Source organism: Xiphophorus maculatus, chromosome 19 (assembly GCF_002775205.1).
Source record: "Xiphophorus maculatus strain JP 163 A chromosome 19, X_maculatus-5.0-male, whole genome shotgun sequence".
In the NCBI taxonomy this organism is placed as follows: domain Eukaryota; kingdom Metazoa; phylum Chordata; class Actinopteri; order Cyprinodontiformes; family Poeciliidae; genus Xiphophorus; species Xiphophorus maculatus.
In genome coordinates, this window is record NC_036461.1 from 24,228,252 (window position 1) to 24,254,699 (window position 26,448).

General features: G+C 41.3%; 2 protein-coding genes across 4 annotated transcripts in view; both read right to left on the minus strand.

The window, feature by feature from the left end:
• Positions 1-3,323: 3,323 nt before the first annotated feature.
• dcaf5 (DDB1 and CUL4 associated factor 5) lies at positions 3,324-16,138 on the minus strand. Its single transcript, XM_005799260.3, has 10 exons — positions 16,035-16,138; positions 15,663-15,880; positions 14,371-14,514; positions 13,297-13,333; positions 13,035-13,174; positions 10,682-10,811; positions 8,823-9,036; positions 7,338-7,404; positions 6,567-6,694; positions 3,324-5,170 (listed from the first exon to the last, which is right to left on the minus strand). Exons 1-10 carry the CDS (start codon positions 16,103-16,105, stop codon positions 3,890-3,892), a joined length of 2,430 nt encoding a protein of 809 aa, XP_005799317.2. The 5' UTR covers positions 16,106-16,138; the 3' UTR covers positions 3,324-3,889.
• A 1,592-nt stretch (positions 16,139-17,730) lies between these two features.
• Positions 17,731-26,448, minus strand: part of LOC102220149 (phosphofurin acidic cluster sorting protein 2) — a 79,596-nt gene continuing 70,878 nt past the window's right edge. For all 3 annotated transcript variants that reach the window (XM_023353131.1, XM_023353132.1, XM_023353133.1), the window contains 6 exons: positions 23,268-23,310; positions 23,092-23,134; positions 21,839-21,974; positions 21,513-21,733; positions 21,240-21,353; positions 17,731-20,255 (listed from right to left, as the gene is read on the minus strand). In XM_023353131.1, coding sequence (XP_023208899.1) covers positions 20,137-20,255; positions 21,240-21,353; positions 21,513-21,733; positions 21,839-21,974; positions 23,092-23,134; positions 23,268-23,310 — 676 coding nt within the window. In that variant the 3' untranslated portion in view covers positions 17,731-20,136. The remainder of the gene's footprint in view (positions 20,256-21,239; positions 21,354-21,512; positions 21,734-21,838; positions 21,975-23,091; positions 23,135-23,267; positions 23,311-26,448) is intronic.

The window sequence follows — 26,448 nt, forward strand, 5'->3', positions numbered from 1 at the left end:
GTACTTCGCTACTAATAAATGTGATAATCTGTATGCACTATATATGCGACACATAGGGGCGCTGAGCTAGCAGGGGCGCTAAAACAATGGCGGAAATATTATTCCTGGTGGGGAACGCACGTTTTGTTCTTCGTTTGAGTCGCCAGATGACGGGAAGCTAGAAAAAAGCCAGTGTTGAAAGAAAGTTACGATGGACGATATGGCTGAAAAACGTATCTCATATCAGTCGATAATAATTATTGATTCATTTTGTATCGTAAAAATCTGAAATGCTGCCAAACTGGTGGTGTGACCTTTCCTGTTTTATCTACAATTTCCCCTCCATGTTTATATTTCAGTAGTTATGAGGCACAGTGGCGAAACCTGAAACTGCTGCTACGCAAGTTACTCATCAGGTTGTTGCTAGGTAACCAAAGAGTGAGTGAGTTAGTCCAGCCACCAGCTTAGCTTAGCTAGCCATGAGAAGCTGAACAGCTGATGTATTTCCTCTGCCTACATCTCCCAGAATGCTGAGTTTTTCTGGCTTAGAGTTCAGTGAAATTATTGAATATTCTATCAGACGTATTATCTATTGACACTGATCACGTGTCTATCACAGCATATATTGTTATTGATTTATTGTCCAGCCCCAAAAGCAGTCATGCTGAAGAAGGAAAAAAAAAAAAAGTCCACTGGTCACATTAGAACAAAACTAACATTTATTACGCTATTTGGAGGGAAACTAAAAGGACATGGTAGTGGCAGTATCATGATGTTGGGATGCCGTTCTTGGCGGAGACAGGGAAGTTGGTCAGAGGTGATGAAAGACGGATGGACCCAATTATATAAAGAAAATCTGTTGGGAGCTGAGAAAGACTTGTTTGGATCTATATAACTACACAGTATGATGTCATAGCATACTAATGTGTTTAAATGGCCTAGTCAAAGTTCAGACCTACACGCAATAATACTCTTTGAGAGTTGTGAAAGTTTTTGGTAACCTATGTTATCCGTCTGATCCAAGCCTGAGCCGTTTTGCAAAGGCTGGTTTCGTGACAAAATGCCCAAACAGAACCGCTTGGAGAAGAAGAGAACGCTCCTGCCGGTTCCCTGAAGGCCCATGTGAAGAGCTGGCGCGTCGTGTTTGGTCTCTGGCAGCCACCCAAGGTATTCCAGTCATGTCGGAAGGGGAATTCTCCAGTCGCCGTTAAGGCCGGAGCCATGTATGGAAAACTGCTGCCTGGGCGGCGATGGTTCCCACTGGGCCGTGTTTGGGTTAAAACGCCACGTGGGATCACATCAGAACTCTGCACGTACAGTACCACTTTTCAGCATCAGCCCAACTTAGGATGGGCTGTGAAATAGAAGATGCAAAAAAAAAAAAAAAGAGAGTTCACTGTAGTGTTTCATCTATCTGCTATAGAGGAAAGCCGTCCAAGGCTGTGGTTCTACTGGGCTCCTCCCACTTGTGAATGTGGAGGAAGAGGAGAGCCTCGGCTAACCTCGCCTGTATAAATACAGATAAATACGTTAACGCTGCGTCGTCCACGGCGTGGGAAGAGCAACATGTGGTCAAGAGGTGGCACAGAGCTATAAGAAGGCCACTTCCTGCCCATACGCGTTATTTCTAAGTTGAGGAAATTATTTTGACTCGGCACGTAAATGAAGGAATGTGAGGAATTTATAAAATACAGGACTGATGTGAAGTTTTGCCTCCAGATTACGTCCGGAGCATCCACTTGGTAAGCCAGGATGTTGCCTGTGATTGCATGAATAACAATCCTGGGCGAGCGCCACCCCACCTTTCCTCTGGTTTCTTGTTTTTCACAAAGCAAGTGAAGGTTTCACCAAGCGCAAACTCTGCAGGATTCCTACTAAAGTATGGAATTTGAGTCACGTTTTTCCCAGGTGTGGATAACTTTAGGAAAAAGAAGATGTGGAGAGTAATTCTTATTTCCAGTCCCGTAGTCTAATGGTTGAGCCAAGTTACTTTTTTAAATCAGTAACTGATTTAAAGGTTAGGGTCTTGTTTTTCCTTCCTACATTATTTCTCATTGTTTTTCCTGTTTCCTAATTTCTTTCTATCTTCCTCCATTTCCTAATGTCTTTCCTTACTTTTTATTTCGCTTTCTTCATTCCTTTTGTGCCCTCTTCTTTTCTTGTATCAGTTTGTCTTCTTCTACTCCTTCCTTGTATCTTTACTTCCTTCCTTCCATGTGTCCTTCATTCTTTCCTTTCCTATTTCTTCGCTCGTTTACTCATTCCTCTTTGATTTGTTTTTCACTTGTCCTTCAGTCATCTCCTCCTTTTAGGTGCGTTTTCCTAATCGATCCGTCTTCACAGCTGTTGACATGTGTAGTTTCCACCCATCAGCTCTCTCTTCTCACTAAATCAAAGCAGCGATGCCCGTTCCCTCAGACAGCAGGGACGTCATGTGCTTTAGGAGTCGCAGTACGCGTGATGCCGTCATCTGCAGGAAACAGGCAGCCAAACGCTGGTCTTCACCTCAAGATGGGTCAGAATTTGTTTTGTGCTTTTCCTCAGAAATATCTTCATCAATTCACACAAAGTACCTCGAGTGGGAATAAAACTTTTTCCACATCAGATCAGATTCACTTAGGAGTAGGCACAGATTAAAAAAGTTAATTTGAAATTGGAAGTAAATTGGGGGAAAAAAAGGATACTTCAAGTCACCCAGCTACAAAAAAAAAATCATTTTTGTCTAAATTATACTATCTATCTGATAAATCCAGCCGCACACTTGAAAGATTCAGAAAAACAAACAATTATTTAAAAAAACTCCTGTTTGATTAATTTTAGCGTCATTTCCAATGATCTAACTTTGCAGAACCGTCTCCACGACAGTGTGTTGTTTCTACTGCCCCCTAGTGGCTAAATGTAATTACATTTATTTCTTTTTTTTTCTTATTACAATAAAAATATTTTTTTTCTGTATATTTCAGTCTGTAATACACAGATGCTGGTCATTAGTGTTTGGCCCACAATGTGTCAAAATTGTTCGCTTTGTCCCTGGAGGACAATAATTATGAAATATTTGATCAGTTAGGAGTCGCAGTACTCCTGATTCCTGTTTTTTTTCCCCCTCACAGCTGGACAAACTTTCCATTAGGATCAAGATCACGTTGCCATGGAGACTGAGGAGTAACACTTGAATCCTTTATAAAATTTCTTAATTATTTCAAATCGTTGGCGTGTATCAAAGTAAGTAAACACTGACATTTTGTTTGGGGTTTTTTTTGGTCACAGATCAGTTTTTTAGTTGCAAGAAAACACATGTGAGATGATTTGTGACTGTAGGCAGATTAAGAACACAAAAACAAAGCAAAATGTCAGCACAGTTTATACAAGCAGAAACTGACAGGGAGTCGGTTCTTCAGGCTTCCTGGAGCAGCGTAAACTGAGCAACACTTAATGACAACAAACCTGTTCAGAACAAAGCTCAACTAAAAACCTCAAAGCTTTTGCTCCGCACAAGTTCTTTTAGTCGTCAGAGGCAGAACCGAACTGCGGATCCGGGCGCAGCGATCAGAACATCAGGAGGTGGTGGAGGGGAAACCCCCCCCCCCCCCCAAAACAAAACAAAAAATGAATACTGAGGTCTCACAAAAATAAACGCCTCTCACGTAGTACCAACACGCAGCTAATTTATGTCTTAATGCGATCTGTAGGTTTGACCGAAACGATGAAGATATGGCCCAATCTGTTTGCTCTTCAACAACAACAACAACAACAAAACAACCATTCTTAGCTGTTCTTTAGCAATGTGAGGTCATGTGATTCATAACTAGGAGTCTGAAATGTAAAAAAAAACAAAACTGAGTTGTAGAAACTCATAAAAAAAATCCACTTAGTAAGTTTTGTTCTGGGTACAAATGAGAAGAGGCTTCTGTTACGTCTTTAGCTTCTTTTCGGAGGACGACAAGCCCAACTCCGCCTCCTCCGACCCGACGTGAGTCCGCTTCAGAGCGCTCTGCGCCAGGCCCTTCTCCCTCTGAGGCCTGGGTTCTTCGGCTAGCGTTCCGATCTCGTCCTCGGACTCCGAGGACGCGCGCTGAGTGGAAGGCGTGACGGGTCTGCGTTGCCCGTTCACGCCCGGACTGCGTCGGCTTTGAGAGACGTCGTCCGCGACAGTTGAGATGTCGTTGGCCTCTCCGCTGTAAGGGCTGCCGAGTTCGTCCGGTAACCGAGGCGACGCGACGGAACGCCCCCCCTGCTCAGTCCTGTCACTCCCGTTGTTGTCTTGGCTTTCCGGAGACATCACCGGACTCAGACACACAAACTCCGACGGACTCAGGTGCTTTTCCTCCTCTCTGGAAGCAGAAGCCCGAGGTTTGATCTCCGGGGAGTTCGGCTCATCGTCCGACGAGGAGGTCGACAGGTCGTCGACGGAGATCGACGGGTAGTTGTACGAGTCGATGGCTGAAAACAGAGCCTGTATGGACTCGGGTCGGTACCCGGCCCTGGAGACCACGTTCATGCGCCGCCGCCTCACCACATTCTGGCGTCGGACGGCGCTGCGGCGCTCCTCGTCGTCGCTGCTGGAGCTGGAGGTGGACGTGGAGGAGCTGGAGGCCTCGGCGGGGAGCGACGGAGAGTTGCTGGGGCTGGAGAGCGTGGAGTTCTCCCTGGGGCTCGGCGAGCGAGGACGGGGCATCGGGTCGAGCCAAAACTCACTTGAGTCCGAGTCCTCATTGGCCAAGAACCCTGACTGGTGTTGTGGCCGTCTCCTCTGTCTCCTGGGACACTCCTCTCCGTCTTCCCCGGCGGCTCCCTCCTCCCCGCCTGAGGCGTCGGGTCCTGCCAACGAGGAAGACGAGGAGTTGTCGGAGTCGGTGCGGCGGTCGGCAGCCGAGGCGACGACAGGAGCCGCCGATGCAGCCCGTGTGGAGCGGCGGCCGCGGGCGTGGAGCTGCATGATGGCCTCCTCGCTGAGGTCGCTGTCGGAGTCCGAGCTCCAGCCCTCGATCTCCCGGCGCACCAAAGAGTCGAAGAAGGCCATCATGCGCGGGTCCTCCTCTATGGACTGACTGACGTAGTCGTGGGACAGGCCGCTGCCGCTGTTGAGCACCAGGCTGATGTACTCCTCATGGCTGTAGAGGCTGCGGGACCGGTCCTCCACCCGGCCCTCCAGATCCCCCTCGCTGTCGGGCTGCCGGTACGGACTCCACACCTGGGTCAGACGGAAACGTTGAAGAGCAACGAGACGACATCTTCAAATTTGTCTTTAATACTTCAGCTTCAAAGTATACAATGTTTGACGTCTTTTTTGTAAAACTCTTAATGAACCTGAAGCCAACAGCAAATTTGAGAACGACAAAGACTAAAGTAGCTTTCTTCTTAATGAACTTTGACCTGGAAATAATCAGTGGTTCAAGCAAAAACCATTTAAACTACTGATTTTTATAGAATCAAGTGTTTTTTATAGAACAAGTGATTCAAGTGTTTAATAGAAACACTTGAAATTGAGATTGCAGGTGGCGTACCAGAAATGAGTTTCTTACGTGACACTTAGGCACGACACAAAAACAAATTTTGTCCCCGAAGTTTGGCGTCAACCTGGTGACTCACACTTCCAGAGGTTTCTTGTAATTTGGCGGTTTGGAAATCCGTCATATTGCAAAACTTATTCAGACATTCTGAAACCTAAAGTATCACTCTTAAATCAAGGCTCGTTATACTCTCACTGTACGTAATAAGGCGAGGTAAAACGATAAAATATTGTGTACTGTCTTAGAAAGTTCATTTGCTAAACTAATATTTAGGCCCGTCACAATAAACAATAAATCAATTCACCGCATGACAAATTAAATGAAACTCAAGTAAATTTTCATTTGCTTGATTTATCGTTTTTCTCTTTTTGCCATAAACTGAATGATAAAAGTCTTCAGTCTGGTGCTATGGGCTCAACTGTCCCTTTTTTTTTAAAGATAATTTTGCTTACAGAGACTTCATAATTCATTTTATTTGTTGTTTCTGTTGTTTTCTTTATTTGTTGTGGATATTTTAAATGTCTTCCAGTTCCACTGTTTAAATGTTCGTTCTTTGAGAATCTTGAAAACGGTCTCAAAACGACAACATCATCGTTCATCGCAATAAGTTCTGGAACAATTTATCATCCAGCAAAGTTTGTCATCGTTACAGGCCTACTAATATTAATTTAGCAAGTGTTTATGCTACATTTTTGCTAAAGACCATTAAAAACAACATATTTGGATATATATCAAATTAATATATCAGTAATAACCAACAGATTGCACTATTTTAACAGCAGTAACAACAATAATGCTCTTCTGCTGAAATAAAAGCAATTAATGGCAAACATTTTGGTGCAAAAACTAATACTTTGCAAACATGGCATTTCTATTCAAGGTCATCACAACGCAAGAATCTCAGTTTAGTCCATGTGTCGAGTTGATGGTGACGTTGCCTCTCTGAAGGACAAGTCTACTGTCAAAGTGCAAAAGTTTCTTTAACGCTTCAATCGGACTGAATGAACGAAGAGATTCCCTTCAACAGAGCATGACGAAAGTCGACTCTTACGACAGCAGAGATGTTTCTTCACTCACCTTGATGACTTTCTCCACTCCGGAGGAGCAGATCATGTAAGAGTGAGGGTTGAAGCGAACCTGGTTCACAATGGAGCGGTGGCCCTTCAGAACCATGAACGCTCCGTTCACCACGCGACCAGGCCCGCCTGGGGAAAGAGGGCTCACGATATTAATGCTAAATATATACACATGTTCTTAAAATTGCACAATTGACCTTATTAAATGATGTGCATGGCACATTATATTGCATAGAAATAAACATGACAAGAAGAGAAACTACAAAATAAGGGAAAAAATACATAAATAATACTCACTCATGGTTAAAACACACAAAGGTGGGCAATTAGAAATTGTTATTTTATTGTGAAAATTTATCATAACCTTTAGACACTCTACCAGTGTGTTGATCATAGTTTGTAGAATTATGAATAATAATAAAAAAACACATTTAGTAAGTTAGTAAGATAAAAAAAAACAAAAAAACACTTTAGCATAAAAGGTAAAATAAAATACGCAAATGTAAGTTAGAAAATCTGAAATTGATTTAGCATTTTCTTTGACTCCTCCTTTTTTTTCTTACTCAAAAACAGTTGTATAGACAATTTCAATGACATGATGTCCAAAATAAGTATCAGTATGTTTATGTCTTTCTCTTTTAAAAGAAATAACATGGGTGTTTCCTGCGCTCGGTAAACAATGTCCCGCCACAGGAGTCGGGTAACGTTTTCAAGCAGGACTGTGAAAAATCCAAATCAACCTGGAATCTGGGAAATCAAACCAATAACTCACCTGCTTCAGGGTCGTTTGGGATTTTCCACATGTATAGATTGAAGTCATCTGATCCAGACAAGATGTACTGAAGAGAGAGAGAGAAAAAAAGTACTGAGACTTAAGTTCACCAAAAGGGAGAGAAACTAGGAAAGCAGGTAAAAGCAGATACATCCAGGGAAAGAAGATGAAGCAGAAAACCGGCAGATCTGATCGGAGAGTTGAGAGTCATGCTTTGCGATCAGACACAGACTTCACATGTCGTGGCCTAAACAAAGCTCCTGCTCGCTGCCTGAACCGTTACTAGGCTTTATGAACAGATGGTTTCACTTAAACCTTTTCTCCCGAAGGACGTTCTGACAGGGTCGTTGTGGGATTTACATTCTTTTAGACACATGCAACATTGAGGGAAAGAATGTCTCCAAGCCTGTCTGACAGGAAGTGAAAATGCCAAAATACTTTTTGCAGTTTTGTTGCTCAATGACTTACTTAATACTTAAGTATTTGTTTAATTCGCCTCTGTTGATATTCTCCTGATCTCCGTTTCTTGCTTCAGTCACAGCTTTTAGAGAACACAAACACAGTTTGATTCATTTCTACTGGGACCAACGAAAAGACCAGCGAACTTGAACACTTGTTCTTTGGAGAATAAGTGTCGTCCTCCACTTTGGACTTTGGACCAGATCTAGACCAGATCAGAATTTAACTCCTAATTATGCCTTCGTCTACACTACTCCATTGTAGCTCTGGTTGCTTGTTTTTAGGAGCATCAAAGTAAAACCATGGTTGCATATTTGTGTTAAAAAATGTTTTTTTTCCAGCATTACAATGTTCCAAAAGATCTTCTTGACCTCTACTGTCTTCGTCTTCACAATCTACAGCAGGTGTGGGCATAAAAAGCAACTAAGTTCAACCAAATAATAATAAGATGCATCCGGTGGGAATGCTGCACCACTAAAAGACCCTCCCCCCCACCGTCCTTCCCATCAATCACGCGGTGAGCTGCCTCTTGGCAACCGTCTGCTTCAGCACCACACTGAGAAAATCCTCAACTGCCTGCAAAGTTTGAGGAAGTTACTGAAAAATGGAGTGCAGTTCAGATAACTCTTGGAAACCAAAAGAAAAATCCAGCCATTCCTCATCTCGGTCAGAATCAAACCACTTTTAGCCAAACCTCAGGCATGTCTGTCACTGTTCAAAACTCGAAAACTCATCGTTCAGGCTGTGCTAGTTCAGCAATGTGTGAAAAGTATCTGATAAAGACAGGAGTTTTACAAGTTAGCTTTAGATTATTGTAGAAGAACAGGAGGATAAAATTAATCACTTCTTGGTAATTTATTACAGGCAGAACGTTGGTTTAATTCCTTTCCTATGTCCGTGAAATGGAAACCTTTACTCGTTCTGTATAGGATTTCATGCACGTATTTTCTGGCATGCGCAGGGAGTGCTGCTTTAGTTTTAGTGCTTGGCGCTGCAGCCACTTCGGTTTACGACTTGTTGACCCACCTGGTCCCTGTCGCCCGCAAAGCAGCAGCTTTTCATGGTGCAGGAGTTGAAGTAGCCCTGGTTGTCGAACTGGAAGCTGGGCAGGCGGGAGTGCAGCTCGTAGAGGACGGGCGGCAGGCGGCGCCGCAGAGCCAGGAGCTGCGTGCCCGTGCTGTTGAAGCGGACGCTCATGGCGCTCTGCAGGGACATGCTGCCACCGTAGCGCAGCAGAGAGCTGCGAGGCACGGAGGGGAAACAGAGCTCGAAACGTCACAAGGCAAACTACTACCCACTTCTGCCGACAGATTTGATGAGATTTTACAGCTATAAAATCATTCACTATACACAAATGAATAATTCATAGATTCGATCTCCTTGATAGTGAATGGAATAATACAAAGTGGAGCTGACAGATTCTAAGAAAACGGCTCAATACGTCAATTAAATTAGGAAGTTTTGGTTGTTTCATTTCTGACTTTTTTGGGTGTAAGAAAGGGTGATCTGTTGCTAGATGTTTCATGCATCAAGTCACACTAGCCTTGGGATCAGGGGTGTAAAGGTGCACAAAAATAATGGCATAGCATGTAGCTAAAGTAACGCCAACGGCGCGTTACAGCTGTATGTTTCTTTTCTCACTTTATTAAAGCGGTGGACAAAGAAAGGGAAACAAAACATAGAAATGAATTAGATATTAGATTTAAGCCTTAATATAATTATTTTTCTACATCGTTCAAAATAACTCTGTATTATAGATAATTCAGTTATAGTAATATAAACGTAAAATAGTTTGTTTACAGGAACGAAATAAAAGGCCTGGCACTGGTTCATCAGTGGGGAAACAGCACCCTCTGGTGGACAGAGTTAGAAATGCATCGCATGCATACAGCGGGTATCTTCACCAAATCCTCAATAGGAGACTCTCTGTGTTGCTACATTCATGTTTTTCCTCTATGCCAGTGCTTCTCAATTCCAGTCCTCAGGCCTCCCTGCTCTGCATGTTTTAGCTGTAGCCCTATTTCAGAACAGCTGATCCAAATGATTGCATTACCTCTTCTGCAGCCATCAAGTACCGCAGAAGCCTGTTAATCACTCATAGATTCAATCCAGGTGTGTGGCAGCAGGGAAACACCTAAAACATGCAGGGCAGGGGGGCCTGAGGACCGGAATTGAGAAGCACTGCTCTATGCTAACCAACCCAACTAACTATAGCAGGGGCCTCAAACTCCAGTCCTCGAGGGCCGCAGTCCTGCAACTTCTAGATGTGCCTCTGCTGCACCACCTGAATAGAATAATTAGGTCATTAAGGCTCTGGAGAACTGATCTACACAAGGAGGAGGTAATTAAGTCATTTCATTCCAGTGTTTTGTACCTGTGGCACATCTAAAACCTGCAGGACTGCGGCCCTCGAGGCCTGGAGTTTGAGACCCCTGAACTATAGGAATGGTGTTTGCTACCTGATGAGTTTCCTACAAAACGTAACGCCTGGAAATTACATCCAAAAGTTCCTTCATTTTTAAACCAGAGCAGAGATTTTTATTTCTCGTGATCTGGGAATCTTCCAGGTACCTTTTGTATCTCGATGTGGAAAAAGTTCTGTTTAAACCGGGTGCGCTGCAGCTCTGATTGGTATCATTTTCATAACTTAAAGGGTTGTAAGAATATTTAAATTGGGCAGCTAATGTAATTTTACAAAGATTGCTGTTAAAGGCCCACAACATTCAGACCCGAATCACTAAATGATTTGACTGCAGACAATCCAGATGAGGTTGCGCTTCTGACATTCGTCGACAATAGTTTGTATAACAATTTCATGCAATTAAATCCAGTTCTCCTCAAGAACGAGGTGTATTTTTTGCTGGATCAACCCACGGGCGTCTCACCTGCGTGGTTTACGAATGTCCCACAGTCCAACTCCTTCCTTTGAGTTGGCCGTGGCCAGCAGCCGAGGCTCCACAGGGTTAAACATCACGCTGTGAAAGGCTGAAGGGTAACTAGCCAGGCAGAACGGCTCTGCGGGGGTTAAAATAAATAGAAACAAAGCGATGAGAGTTACAACTATTGCTTAGGTCTCTCAGAGGAAGATTCTACTCATGTAGTACAACGATTTGTACAAAAATGAGAGAGAAAAACATATACAGTGATTTGGAAACGTATTAATTTGTTCTTGTCAAATTAAAACCACTAACACCAAAGATTTCTTCCTCCCACCTCCCCAAAGCTTTCGTCTCAAATCAGAGGCAAGTCTCTAATGACTGAAATAAACATCTTCTCCCCAAATCCATGACATCTTTCACTGCAGTTCCTTACTCCGAGTCCTTTACGGTGAAGTCTCTACAAATTTTGCACATGTAAAGTCTGAAATGTTTACTCTTCTTTTTTTTTTTAACCCCTCCAGGGGGCTCTAGTGTCCCTTATATGACAGTGGGCTGACAGGAAACGGGGAAGGAGAGGGGGGAAGACATGCGGCAAATATCGTCGGGTCCGGGAGTCAAACCTGCGACGGCCACGTCGAGGACTCAAGGCCTCCAAATATGGGTCGCGCTAACCACTACGCCACCACGGCACGCCCCCTTTGTTTTTCTCCACAACATAGGTCTGATTCAGTTAGTCTGGATGGAGAGCATCCACAAACATCCATTTTAAAGCCATGCCACAGGTCCTGACCTGGATTCTGCTCTGGACTTGGACTAGGACATTCTGGCAAATTTATATGGACAAATCCGAACCATTCCACTGCAACTTTGGCTGGATGTTAATTGTTATTTTCCTGTAGAAAGTTTGGTTTCACCTAAGTTTCGAGACCTCCGGCAGCTAAATGTAACTACACCAGCTTCACTATTCCTGCAAAAAAAAAAAGCATTCCCACAGCATCACACTGCCGCCGCCACCATCATGTTTCATCACTGTAAAGTGTTCGTGTCGATGGCGAAAGCCGAGTTTGGCAAGCTTTGTTGAGGACTTCAGTTTGCCAAGGCAACAAAAGAGAGAAAGAAACTCAGCTCTGGAGGGAGATAAATGGTTTATCAAAATGTTGGCTTGAAATTTATTGTATCGTTTGTCTTTTATTGTGATACACTTCTTATCATATTTTTGATTTATCGTTGTCACGATAAATTCCAATTAATGGTTAGAAATCCTTAAAATTGAGGAGATTTTTGGGATTGTTGATTTTTTTTTTTCATTTACAAATTTTCTCCACTGTTTGTTCAATAAGGGAGTATCAAAAAATATAAACACATTCAAAAAATATGATTAGGGGCGTGCCGTGGTGGCGTAGTGGTTAGCGTGACCCATATGTGGAGGCCTTGAGTCCTCGGTGCGGCCGTCGCGGGTTCGACTCCCGGACCCGACGATATTTGCCGCACGTCTTCCCCCCTCTCCTTCCCCGTTTCCTGTCAGCCCACTGTGATATAAGGGACACTAGAGCCCACAAAAGACCCCCTGGAGGGGTAAAAAAAAAAAAAAAATGATTAGACGCAGTAGCCGGGTGAAGTTTGGAGATACAAATCACACTTCTTCACATGACTTGTGTCATGAAGCAGTGCATTATGGGAATGTTTTTCAAGATCAGTATTTGTGTTTGTGGGGCTGTAATTACTGGGACACACAGTCATACAATTACCTAAAAAAAAAAAAAAGGTGATAAGTAGTTCTTATTGTCACTTTTATTGTTATCACAAAGTATTGTGATGAAACCAAGTCCATATCGCCTACCTCTCGAAACGTACCACAATCACAGCTGAGGACAGTCCTAAAAATATTCAATTGGGTGTGACGTTTCTTGGCATGGACACTGTATTAACACCTTCCTGTAGCGAACATTAATAGGCCGACACAAAGAGCGAAGGCCGGCTGGCAAGAGTTATTTTCAGACCGACTCGGTCACAAGGAAGGGTTCTAAAATAGAAGTGAAAGGTGATGCATCCCGTTTGTATTTTAACACTATTAAGCCTCGCCAAGTTAACACGACTACATTTCCTTTCGTTGTCCAACAGCTTGTCATCCCAACAATTACAGAACAAGCTTGTGCAATATTTAATATCAAATGAGGATTTGCGTCTTTTCACAAAGTCTGGCTTCGAGCAATATCTCGTTTCGGATGCTTACAAAAGATCCGCTAAACGTTAAGACTTCTCCAAATGTTTTTAGGAGCTCTACAATGATTTACAAAAAAAACAACAAAACATTCCATAACGACAGCTCTGATTTAACGTTTACTCCACCCGTCCTCACCTCCGTGCGACGGCTCCCGGGTGTCCCAGATCAGAACGCGGCCGTCGTCGGACGAGCTCGCAAAGATGCTGTCGTTGACGGGGCTGACGGACAAGCTGTACACAGCGTCTATATGCAGGAACACGTTCAGAGTTTCCTGACTGCAGGAGCAACAGTCGGCCACAGGTTAATTAAAATCAGCAGTGTGACGCATCAGCCGGCCGTTTTAAAACGACAGGAAAGTGCTTCAGAAACACAGAGTCGGGGATTTTGTTGTACCCACCTCTCCACGTCGTGAAGAATCACCTGCTCGTCGTTTCCTGGGAGACGAAAAAGCACACAAATGACTGGACGAGTGGGTTTTAATTACAAGTTTATGAAAACAAAGGCTGCGAAGCTTTCAAGACGTGTGGTTCCTCATTACAAAAAATAAAAAAATCTAACTCATGTTTTTGAAACAAAACTCCATTGTAGTTTGCACTGGATGTACACTCAACAAAAATATGAACGCAGCACTTTTGTTTTTGCTCCCATTTTTCATGAGATGGACTCAAAGATCTGAAATTCATTCCAGATAAACAATATCACCATTTCTTTCAAATGTTGTCCACAAATCTGTCTAAATGTTTTGATAGTGAGCACTTCTGCTTTGCTGAGATAATCCATCCCACCTCACAGGTGTGCCACATCAAGAGGCTGATCTGACATCATGATTAGTGCACAGGTGTGGTTACACGTGGTCTGCGGTTATGAGGCCGGTTGGATGTACTGCCATATTCTCTGAAACGCCTTTGGAGACGGCTTATGGTGGAGATTTCTCATTTCTAATCATGATGTAAATAAGTTCTGACGTAGCAACTTTCCCATCCACTTGTGAGTCTCTGCCTTGCCAGAAAAATTTCCAAAGCTCCATCTGGGGAAGGGAGAGCTCTTCCCATTTTTTCTGACATCTGCTAATTTTCAGCCTCTACTTCCTGTTTATTACAGCTTTACGTAGCATCAACATGCAATTTGTCTTTTATTTTCTTCTTCTTTTTTTGTAACATTTCAAACGTTTGCTTAAACATGACAACTGGATGGATGCGTGGCTCGTGTCGACTGGTGAGAGGGGCTTTTCTCAAGGCTCAAACGCTCCATCTCTGGCAGCGTTGAACTTTGGTGTCGAACTTTGGTGGCTGAAAATTCAGCTCCATTTAGGCTCAAATTAAAAGCAGGAGCGATGGGTGACACCGTAGCCTGAATTCAGGCCTGAGCTTTTTCTTTTCATGCGTGGGTCCAAAAACATTCATTAAAAGAGTGTGTGTGTACGTGTTTGTTTCTTCCGTGCATCTGTTATCAAGACCGCGCTCCGTCTTACCGCCGGAGAAGACTTTTGAGTTGGAACTGTCGAAGGCGAGGCAGAAGATGTTGGAGAGATGCTCGCCCTTCAGTTTCACCGGCTTGGAATGGGAGTGGATGGCTTTCTCAATATCCCACAGAAGCACACGCCGGTCATCGCCTCCTGATGTGGAGAAAAACAAGGACGTCTGCTATGACCACACTGAAAGATTTGAGGAACGCTTCTGTCAAGCATTGAATTGAAAGGATGTTTCGCACAAACAGATTTTAATTCTCAAAGAGGCAACATCACAACGTAGCAATAAGCAACTGATCGTACAATAAACTTATACGAGCTTGGTGCTTTTTATTCTGCTGACCAATATTTTTTGAAGCACAATTTTGTTAAGAGACTTCATAACAAAATGATGTTATGATTTATGGTTTTGTGTGTGGTTCATATTTTCTTTTTATTTGTTGTTGGTTGTTGTGTTTTGGATATTGAAAATGTCTTCCAATTCCAGTGTGGAGTGGAAAGTTTACTAGTCTTTGAAAAGGCAAATTTGCAGCATTAATCCTATTATCAATGTGTTACTTGAAAATGGTCTCGAAACAGCAACATTGTTCTGGGACAATTGATCGTCCAGAAAAACGTGTTGTCCTAAGAGGCATAGTCACGATTTCTTCAGTGTACTGAAGCTGAATTAATTGATGATACCAGAGCAGTTGGTTTAATTAGGAAATGTGCAAAAACCCTCAAAGACAGGTGGAAATAGTCTAATAGCATTAATTTCTCTTAATTTGCTTCTACCTATCCGGCGTTGGAAAATGGTTTAATCAACGCCCGTACTTTTCCAAACTACTGTAATCAGGAAAACCGATGTTAAACTGCGGAGCAACTTAATGCGCTAAGAAGACTCATTTTTATGCCAGTGTCAGTGACACTGTAGTCCTGAAGTTAGCACAGCCAATGGTGCACTCCGAGTTAAGCCACAATAAAGCAGTTTCCAAGGTAAACAGCGAACGGCCAACCACAAGCTGTCACACTGGGCCAGACGACTGTTTATTATCTTCTGTGGAGCTAAACTGTTGTCATTTTAAGGAAGACGTCGTTGCTATCACACAAACCTCGCTCAGAAATGTGGAGTTTAGAAATTAAACACGTAATTTAAAAGACTGACATGGGGCAGCGGTGTTGTGAGCTGTGGACTGCCCGGGTTAATGTTTGCTAGCTAGCAAGGCAAGCTAAGCTAGGCTAGCAGCGGAGTCTCTCGCAGGAAGCAGCTGACAGCCGCTGTTAGCATGCTAGCAGGACAACTGCAGCCAACTTACCAGACACCAGATATTCTCCGCCGTTGTTGGAGAACTCGATGGCGTTGACGCAGCCAAAATGGCCCTCCAAATTTTTCTTGTAGAGGCTGGTGCAGCCTGCCAGCCTCCGTCTCTGAAACTCGTCCTTCATGAGCGGCTGTCCGGTCAGCTCTCTGCGGGACAGAAAGCCCACCGAGCAGCGCATACCGCAGCCCTTCAGCTCCTTCATTTTGGCCGCGCTGAAAAGAAACAGGCCTTTTAACTCCACCACTCCACCCGATACATCTGCTTATGTAAATGGGTAGATGTGGCGCACGACTGCTCTTGCTGGTTTGGTTCTACATCCTGGTGGATATGGGCTGCGTGTCCGCTGATGTCGACGCTGTTTCGTACCTGCTCTGCCCGCTTGGTCTGGGTAGTCTGGGAGCAGCTTCGTGTCTCCCCCGCCTCCTCTCCGCTGTCATCCGGCGGTCCACCAAACTGTAGCAAGTAATAATAAAACTACAAAAAATGGCATTAAAATCCGGACAAAATATCCTCAGTTTTCAAATTGTTTTAACCTTTGGAGGCCCTTTCAATTTCTGCTCCACCTTGGACACAAAATACTCCTAATGTTGAAAAAATAAACATTATTCATCAACATACTTTTATACGAACGTGAAAGGTGGTAATTACGGACATCATTACACACGACCTTTCATTTATTTCATATTTTAACTCATACCTACCTTCGGATTTAGCTATGAAGATCTCTTATTATTATTTTAATTTATTTTTTTCCAAGACAAAAAAATAATTTTCTTCCCATTTCATACATGCAAATTAAAATCGTTATTTACGTAAGGTAGGGGTGGGCATTTATCATATCGTTTATCATTTATCATGACACATTTCTCATAAGATTTTTGATTTATCGTTGTCACGATAAACTTCAATTATTGATGTTTAAATTGCTGAGTCATGCAGTCACAACCATACAATCACCAAAAAAAAAGATAATAAATAGTTCTTATCGTCACTTTTATCATTATCACAATAGTAGCATGAAATAATATCTTGATAAAACTTAAGTCTGTAATTGTTTTCCCATCAACTCCTTCCCACCTCCTTGATCCTGAAGAAAAAAAAGAAGCAAAAACCTGAGATGCACTGAGATTAAATCACTCACAGATGGATTAATAACCAGTTAGGTGATTTCTGAAGGGTACTGGAGTAAATACAGTAGCTGAAACAAAGGAAACGAGAAGTAGATTTTAGTGTGTATAGTAGTTTTATTATTCCCAATTTTTGGGATTACAGTGGTAGTCTTTAAGCAACTTTCAGTCTTGAGAAGCTTTCTCTGAGACAACACTTAAAATAAAAATACATTTCACACAGATAAGAAGAAACAACCAAGGTTTTCCTCAACATTAGGGGCTTTATTTTACTTAGAGCCAAGTGGCTAGAATGCGATTTAGCATTGCACACGTGAACAGACGTAACTATTTGTTTGTGTCAGAGTTTATTTAAGTTCTCTTGGGCCCAGACTCAGCACCACAGTTGGCAGGGATTCTTACTTATACTGATTTGTCAAATTATGCAATTTAGGCACTTATTAAACAAATGACAAGGGTTACGATCAAAGTTCTAGTCGGTAACAATTTGTGGGCAAAAAGTGTGTTTGACGCACAGCTAAGCTCGAAGAGAAGCTTCAGACATTCACTACGTACACAATCTGCTCTAAACTTAGAATATTTGAACTAAACTCTACAATACTCCATTTAGGCCCCACACTGAGCCTATTAATGTGTTAATAGTACAGCGGCTTGACTAGCTTTGCATATAAATGACGACGCCACTTGTTTGTGCTGCTGCCCAGCTTCGGTGGCTTGCAGCGGCCAGCCGGTTGTACACCTGCAGGTTCCCGGGGGGAGAGTGATTTTAAGCTAATCTAAATTACACAAACGTTTAAAAGTGCTTTACAGGAAGGCAGCGTTTCTCAATTCCGGTCCTCAGGGCCTCCCCGCCCTGCATGTTTTAGGCGTTTCCCTTCTGCTACACACCTGGATTGAATCTGTGGGTACTTAACAGGCTTCTGGTCATGCAATCATTTGAATCAGCTGTTCTGGAATAGAGGCACATCTAAAACATGCAGAGCAGGGGGGCCTGAGGACTGGAATTGAGAAGCGCTGCAGTAAGGTAACCTTTTGATACATTCACCTCAACGTTATAAAGTAGCAGAGCACACAGGCTGAGCGCTGTGATGAACAAACTCGCATCGGCCACAGAAAACCCCTAAAACAATCAAAGTCTTTGCTTTCAGCAAAAAGCTACGCAGTGCGGAGGAGTGCTGGTCTTAAAGGGATAGTTCAGATTTTTCGAAGTGAAGTTTTGTGAATGTATCCTCAGAAAGGATAAGAGCTAGTCCAATAGAATCCCCTATTTTGGCTGATTTTAGTTATTTCAAGCAACTCAAACTGAAAATGTAAAGGATACAACTCCACTGGTAAAACTAGAAACTTACTTACATTAAGTTTACTACGCCTTTACATATCTTGGAAGAGCTTAAGTGATGAGGTCACCGCTTTTTAAGCTTCTGATAGGTTACTTGGAGGTAACGCTTGTGGATGTGTTTTTACAGGTGTACTTCAAACACACTGCTGGGTCATTACTGAAATATTTGAAGAAATCAGCGAGGGCATTTGTGGAAAAATGTGGAGCAGAACGAGCAAAACAAATTGTGAACATGAGCTGAAAGGTCACTCGGTGTGGAAGAAGGAATATTCTAAAGATTAAATTAAAAGCCAGATTACAGTTTCAAAAAGCATGGAGGGCCATACATGTATTAAAACATGTCCTGTGCTGAGATTAAAACTAAAATTTAAGTGTTTGACAATAACAAATATTACATTTTGAAATGGAGAACCTACAACCCAGAGCATCAAGCAAGAGTGAATGTTTTTGTGACAAAAGAGGGAACTTACGCACTTGGCTTATAATCTCATTTACATGTACAATGGATGTTCATTGATCTGCATTGTCCCATTTGGAAACAAACAAAACTGAACTTGTTAGACCAAGATTAAATAAACCAGCAGATTAATAAAGCTGGTAGTTTTTGATAATGTAATTTTAAAATTCCCTAATAAAGCGCAGTACTTTATAACATAGTTTGAGTTGCCTAAATGGACAAAATGAGCTAAAACAGGGGGCTTGTCTGGTTAGCTAGCTAGCTAGCTAGCATTTTATGTCCTGCAAATGTATTTTCTTTTCTACAAACTAACTGGTAAATGACTGATAATAACTTTACAGAACTTTATTACAAAAAATCTTAACTTTCCCTTGAAGGAGGATTAAACAGCTCAAAGGTAAAGATAGGCCTTTCTACAACTAATTCCCATTTACAAGGAAAACTCAAAGGAATAGTCAGACATTTTTGAACGTACACCCATGTTCAGTTAGATGAGTATTTATGCCACAGTAAATTAGGATTTTTCCAATTTTACCAATTACATCAAAACTTCATATTTCTAGGTCACGTCCAATGTGAGTCCAATATGGTGGAAGGATGTTTACTTCTGGCCGTAGCCGAGTTTTCGTAGCCAGTGGCTGTTAGCTTAGGATTAACATAAGGTTAAACTTCAGAACTTTATAAAGCAAATTTTTCAAATTTGCCAGTTTGCTATGCTCAGCTAATTAGCTGCCAATAATATTGATTCCAGAGCCAGTCCAAAGGGACCTTAGGAATTGTTTCAGACTCATTCTTTGTGAGTACTCGCAGCCCCCTGGTGGCTGGGAGGGTTCTAGCAGGCACTTGAAGCCTCTTAGCCAAATATTTGTTCGTTACCTTTTAAATGTTAATAAATTCCAATGTTTGTTCTAATTTATTTTTGTTCCTAACACTTGACATATTTTGAGTTAATTTTTAGAGGTAGAAATACAAAATACAGACGTTTGTATGGAGTGAAAGAAAATATCTTAATGACAGCTCAATTCACTGATTTTACATCTACTCTAGCTAGTTATCTTTTTTTTACTTCTCGGCAAAGAAAACCTGGGGAAAAAACCTGAATTGAAAGTAAGAGCATTTCATTCCATGGCAGCTTCTCTTGTGTTTTTGTGTGTGTATGTGTTTTATGTACTGTAATAATTTTGCTGGTTTAATACAAACCTTAAAAAAACACAAACATTAAATAAAACAGCAAAAAAAAAATAAAACAGGTCCTACCTGATGACTCACTCAACATGTTAAAGGTTAAAGCCTTTTATGAAGACTACTTTCTCAAAGGTCTACAAAACATCAGCAGCTTTTTAAGCAGGGTAAAGTCATTTCCACCTGGCAGCTTTACATAAAAAAATAAAAAATGGAATATTAAATAATCGGACAAATGCAACAGTGGAGAGCGGCAGCTTAATTTAAGACAGCAGAGTAAAATGAAGGAGGCAGGGGGTTAAAATCTTGGCACAGGGGTCAACGGGGCTGTCCTCCTTGTTTCAGTCTCTTTTCAAGGTGCTGCTAGTACGGGCCCTTATTGTGCCCAAAAATCCCGACGGGGAAGTGTTTGACATGCGAGGACCATTGAGCTGCTAACTGGAAAAACTTGACATCGTTCCACTCGACTCCATCAATCAGCACTGTGGAGAAGACACAAAACCAGCCATAAATAAAGTAAACATATTTTGGGATGTATTTTAGCTACCCCCCCTCCCTAATTGTTTTAGAGTGAAAAATAATCTAGTTCTATCTGTATAGTGTTCATCAAGAGTTCCTAGAAACAAGACAGAAAGTGTCTTGTTAGAAAACAGTTTTGTGTAAGTAACATAGTTACACCTTAAAATACAATTGATTTGTCTAAAAAGTCACTTCTATTTCTGTCCAGGTTATTTGTTTAAACACTAAAGTACCACAAAGAGCGGCTGCACAGCTCTGTTTGTGATGGTTATTTAATGACATAAAAACTGTTCTTTATGGTTTACAACAAGAATTTTACCTACGCTGCTGGACACTGGAAGATTTAAACTACTGGCAGGCCACAACATTTTATTTTTGAATATTTAATTTTCTTTTGGGATCGATACAACAAACAAAACCCTTATAAATACCTGTATCATGAAAGTTATAAAAAGATCTTTAAAAAACAACAGACAATTTCCACATTTGGGCCATCAATTGGTTTCTGCTTTTTAATTATTCTGGATTTATGTTCAAGGGCCAAATAAAATAATTTTAATAATGATTTTATTCGTTTATGTGTCCCAGGCCATACTTTGGACACCCCTGGACTTTGTTGTATGATTTAACTAGCCCCTTCCTTAAAAACAATTTAAAAAAATTAGGTAATTTTATTTGTATAGCACATTTTCAGCAACAAGGCATTTCAAAGTGCTTTACATGAATTAAAAAGGAAATACAAACAAAATAAACCACAATAAAGAGAAATAGAAGAAAAATAATCTAATAATGTTGATCTAAAGCATATAGATACTCCTGATCTTGCTAGATAAATAAAAGTAAGTATTTTCTGGACTTTCTAAGTTTGTTCTAAATTTGTAAAAGTAATGAGTATTCCACAATTTCTAAGTAAAAATAAAAAGAAATGCAACAAAAGATCATCTCACCTCTCAGCATGGTTTGCTGGTGTTTGGCAGCGCAGATGAGGCGGCTGATGCCTTCGATCACTTGACTCTTCGACTCTACCTCCTTGTCTTTGCTCTTCTTCGGCAGAAACATGACTGTCGGAAGGCAACAGCAGACATCCACATTGTTAGTGACAGAGGCATTCAGAGTCGGTCTGCTTTCTGCAAGGCTTAAAACATAACATTTGAAGTAGAAGACCTGATTTTAAGCATCGTTTCATTAAAATAATTTAAAAAATGAAATAAGAGACACACCCTTCTTATTTTTCTCCTTGGTTACCACAGTCATAGACATGGTGGGCTGGGGGCTCGGCTCTGCGCCCCCCGGTGGAAGCCGGCTGACCTGCAGCGAGCGGAAATTGCACTTCAAAGTGTTTTTGGAGGAGGAGTCCCGCTTCTCCACGTCTTTCTTCCTCTCTGTCGGAGCCACCCAGTAATCTACCTGAAGGCCCATCAGATCCGCCTGGCTGCTGGAACTGATGAGAAACGAGCAGCTTTATGTAAACCAGCTTTTATTTATTTTATTTTTTTTTGCAAAAGCAGACACTGAAAGATTTCTCAATTACACTGTAATTCCAAACCTGAGAGCACAGAAGCTGGTGTTGATGGAGGGAGAAGGCGGCGGTGTTGGCGAAGCCTCTTTAAAAGCGGGGGATATTTGAGGAGGGGTGGAGGAGAGCAGAGACGAGCTCAGAGGTGCAGCATCATCAGAGTCTCCTGAAAAGGAGAGCTGTTGTTAAAATAACGCACAGTTGGACAGTTCATTTAATTTGGGATTTTATTACTTTGGCACTTCTTTTCCTGTCATCTCGTTAAAATAGCTTTTAGCGGTTCTGAAAACGTACCTTTTTACAACCATAAAGGGGCAGTTTTCTGTATTTTCCAGGCACATAGTGTCATTTTATAGCACAATCAAGTAACTGTGTTGCTTTCAATTGTTATAAAAATGCCATATATCTATCTATATATATATAGTATATATATAAAATCTAAAGTACAACTTAAAAGAAATTTTACTTCCTAAATTAACACCTTGAAATTGGGCCTCTTTGTCTCTTAAAATTCACCTTCGAGACGTCATCCCAACATGGCTCCTCTATTAACCCTTTAACAACGTTTTTACCAGCGATGCACTGAGAAGTAGCTCCTATAATGAGCTCAGTTCCAGCAGGTGTTTGCTAATTGCTGCTGGCTAGTCTGTGGGAGCTGAGAGGCGGAGAGTTGCTGTGTGAAGCAGAAGCTCAGAAACTGCAGCTCTGAGGAGGAGTTTCGTCCTCGAAGGCGGAGCTAGGTCCACCCAGGAGTTTTGCTCAGCGGAATGGTTGCCTCGGAGATTAAAGGATTTCTCAAACATGCGTGAAAGAATCAACACAACACTCCAGGTATGTTTTTGATGAGGGAATAACTTTATAACTTGATGTAAATCTAGAAAAAGTCCATTTTCCATGATACTACCTCTTTAAAAACTCATTTAGTAGAGGTCAGAATTTGGAAAAGCTTTCTCTATTAATTAATTAATTAATTAAAAGTTGATCTGGGAACAGCAAAATCTGCTTCTTAGTGAAAGTCACTGTATGATTTGGGTGCATTATAAAGCCAGGGCCCAAACTTTGGACAGCACTGGCCTTTATCATATATGTGGTTAAAATAGACGGAAAATTTAAAAGAAAAAAAAGTCGAAAAATCGTTTCTCGTAGAGCTCGCTCATAAGGCCCTGAACAGAGTTTAGATGAAGTTAATAAACATATTACATTTTTCATTTGTCCGTTTGTAGGTTTATTATGCAGCCTGTGCAAAAGATGTTGCTTTAAATAATGTTGTAACAAGTACTTGCCTGATGCTGCAGATGTTTGCTCTACAATGCCAACTTTCACCATCTAAACAACAATGGAGGAACAGGGGGAAGAAAAGGAGGTTTTCAGCTAACGGGTAACTTTACAAGGCAATAAATTCAACTTCCCATTGGACAAATCCAGAGAAAGAAAGCCAGGGCACAGCTTTCCTACTTACCCCAATAAATGGGATGAACTTCTGACAGGAATCCTCATTAGGGCTGGTGAAGAGAGTTAATAATTAGTAGGAGTAAAAACATTCGGTCTGATGATGAAGAGAAAAAATCTGCAACTAAAACTTGGCTGTAGAAATTAATTTACTACAAACGATTCCAATTAAGAGAGGCTACGTCTACGTCGGTCGATTGGTAACATGTGAATGCTGACTTTTATACTGATGCCAAATGATTGATATCTGAAACTACTACAATTAACATTGCAGAGATGATGTGCAATGCAAAGCCCAGGTGCGCATGCTGCCCTTTTTTCTTACTTTACTATAGATTTCAGTTGAAAATAAAATAATCAACTGTAGCAAGACGGGCAGAGAGCAAAAGAACATGCAAGCCTCCGGCCAGTTTGTGGCATGAAGTAAAGCGATAGAATCACGGCCGAGACAGAAAAGATTACCCTAAACCCGGTCAGGTAGGCATTCAGGAGGCAGCAAGTTCATAAGGTGGGAAAAATGCATCGCAAGGAGGAAGAAGGAAGAGCACCAACCTAAATCCAAAAACCTGTCTGGGTCCATGCACTGCCTGTTGGCGGTAGTGCATAACCACGCTACGGTAAGAGCTATTTTCCCGGCAACGCCCAGAAAAATAGCAGGATGAAGCGCAGCTGAATTGTAGCTTTTGCGTTTTCTGAATGTGAAGTGGTTTGATGATGCGTAAGGTTGCTGCTCTTGCCTTGAAGAAACCTGCCATCGCCCCCCCAGGGAAGAAACAGAGAGACTACAGAGGCAGGCGGGGAGAGAGAGAGAGAGATGAGGGTCTAAAGACAGTGACGGAGGGATTTTATCCAACACATTTCTACTGCAGTCAGCTTCAGAGCAGCCAGAGAAACACAGGCAAGATGGCTGCCTGGTATAAGAGAGATGAAGTCCCGTCTCTTTGCATGAGCTCCTCATGATGGAGTGAACAACTTCTTGTATGTTCAATGGTTTAAAGTGGCTTATGCAGGTGGATTAAACTATTATTTGTCTAAAGTTTGAGCTTTTCTCTCATTTTGTATTATTCAGAAAGGAACAGATGTGGGTATTTTCTTCTCTTAAATCAGTTTACTATTTTCAAACAATTACCTCAAAGAACATAGAGTGATTCTTCAAATTTATTTGTTTTGCAAAGGCTCTCTGAGCCGAGTTGAAATACATCTCTTAACCACCTTTGAAGGAAACTATCTTCAGTTTTGGTGCAAAAGCTTTTATTTAGACTCAAATTGTGAAAAAAAGAAAAAAAAAGCTTTTCATAAAGGTATAACTTGAAATCAACTGGTAAGCAGAATCAGACACCAATAACCTTGATCTGTCCTAACCAGCGATTGCTCTTATGCCACAATGACAGCCACACTATTCAGCATGGACGCTGTTGCTAACTGAAGATTTAAATTGAGGTACATTTTATTGTTTTTGATTTGTTAAAAAATACAGAAAGTTAAACTGAATTTACTAGAATGCGCTCTAGATAGCTAAAATGCTAACATTAACATGTTGGCTTACGCTAGCATGTTGGGTATCTTCAACAAAAAGTAATATTACTTTAGCCTTAAGTCAAATTTAGCTAAAAAGCTAATGTTAGCTTAAATGCTATGATTATCATGTTGGCTTGATGGCTAACTTTAGCTCAGGCCATACAAACCGAGCAAAACTTTCAGCAGATAACAGGAGAGCTGAAGTTTCTACAGCAAACAGTTTTAGTAATGCTAGCTATGCTAACTACTATCAGCTGCGGCCTTACACAGCGACATCACGTCACCTCCGAGTCTCGGCAGAAATAACAAATGAATGCTCACAGCATGAAGGCTAGAAAGGAAAAAAAAATCTGCTCCTATATCTAGGAACAGTTATTATAGTTGTTAAATACCAATAATAATAGGAGGGGATAGAAAAACCGGACACTATTTTGACTCTATGCAGCTTTTCAAAATGCTAGATAGATGTTGGCCACTCAAATGTCGCACCAAGCTAAAAAGCGGACACACTATTTCAGGAGAATTATTACGCTGTGGCCTTGTGTAGATTATTTGAAAAAAATACGGCAACATTGTTTTATAGCCAGAAAAATAACAGGAGGGCTATTGATTTGAGTACTTTGCTAGACATGATGCTTAGACATGTCAAAATCCGTAATTACATGACTGAATGAAGCATCAACACATGAAAACGTTCGCTGACAATGTGAATGTTTCCCTACATTTAAATGGACAATTAACAGACAGACATAGACAGCCAGAAGGCCCATGCATCAAAAGTATTTCTTTTCAATAGAATTAAACAGAAACTCAGGAGGTATTTGATTTATTTCATGCAGCTGATAAACTCTTATCTTCTAAATATCTTAGAAAACATCTAAGATATTTTCATTTGGAAGACGAACTGTATCTATCTGGCTGATTTATGAGAAGTTGATTTGTTAATTAGTGGAGAATAAATCCCCAGAGAAGATAAATACAGAAGTGTACAGTCAGAAAATTTGATTAATTTCTAAATGATAAAAAAAAAATCAGATTTTCTAATGGAAAAAAAACGTAGATATTTTTTCGTGCTTCATTATTTCATCAATTAAAATGATGCATGGACCTTAGAAACAGAACCACAGTCATGAGTCTGTGTGGAAGAATGAAAGGGAGCACAGTTTGGTCTCCTGCCACCTTATCAGCACAAACTTCCTTGTTGTTCAAAACTCATGATTCTCATTTACAGATTTGTACATCCACCTGGTTCTGGTATCTCTCACAGCATTTCACAACTATTTATGCAGTAGGCTATGAAGCAGAGAATAAAGAGCCTAATGAAATTGTTACTTCATAATTTTTATGAACAGATAAAAGGCTGGTATATAAAGAAACTCCATTGAAACCCAAAGATACAGCTACTTTATCTATGCTTAATATAAAAACTAGGAACAGTTTTAATAAGACTATCAGATTCCCAAAATGCTCCTTTAAAGCCAGCTACAGTTGAAACCAGATATTTGCATTCACTGTTTAAAGAAAAACACTGTTTTTTTCTCTTGCTCTCGTTGTTTGACATTAACCAGATTACACTTTTTACCAAAATAATTTCACATATTAACATTTGAACTGCAGGACTCGGGTCAAACCTGTCGGGTCCTCTCCACGAGTTGCTCTCAGTAATTTGTTGG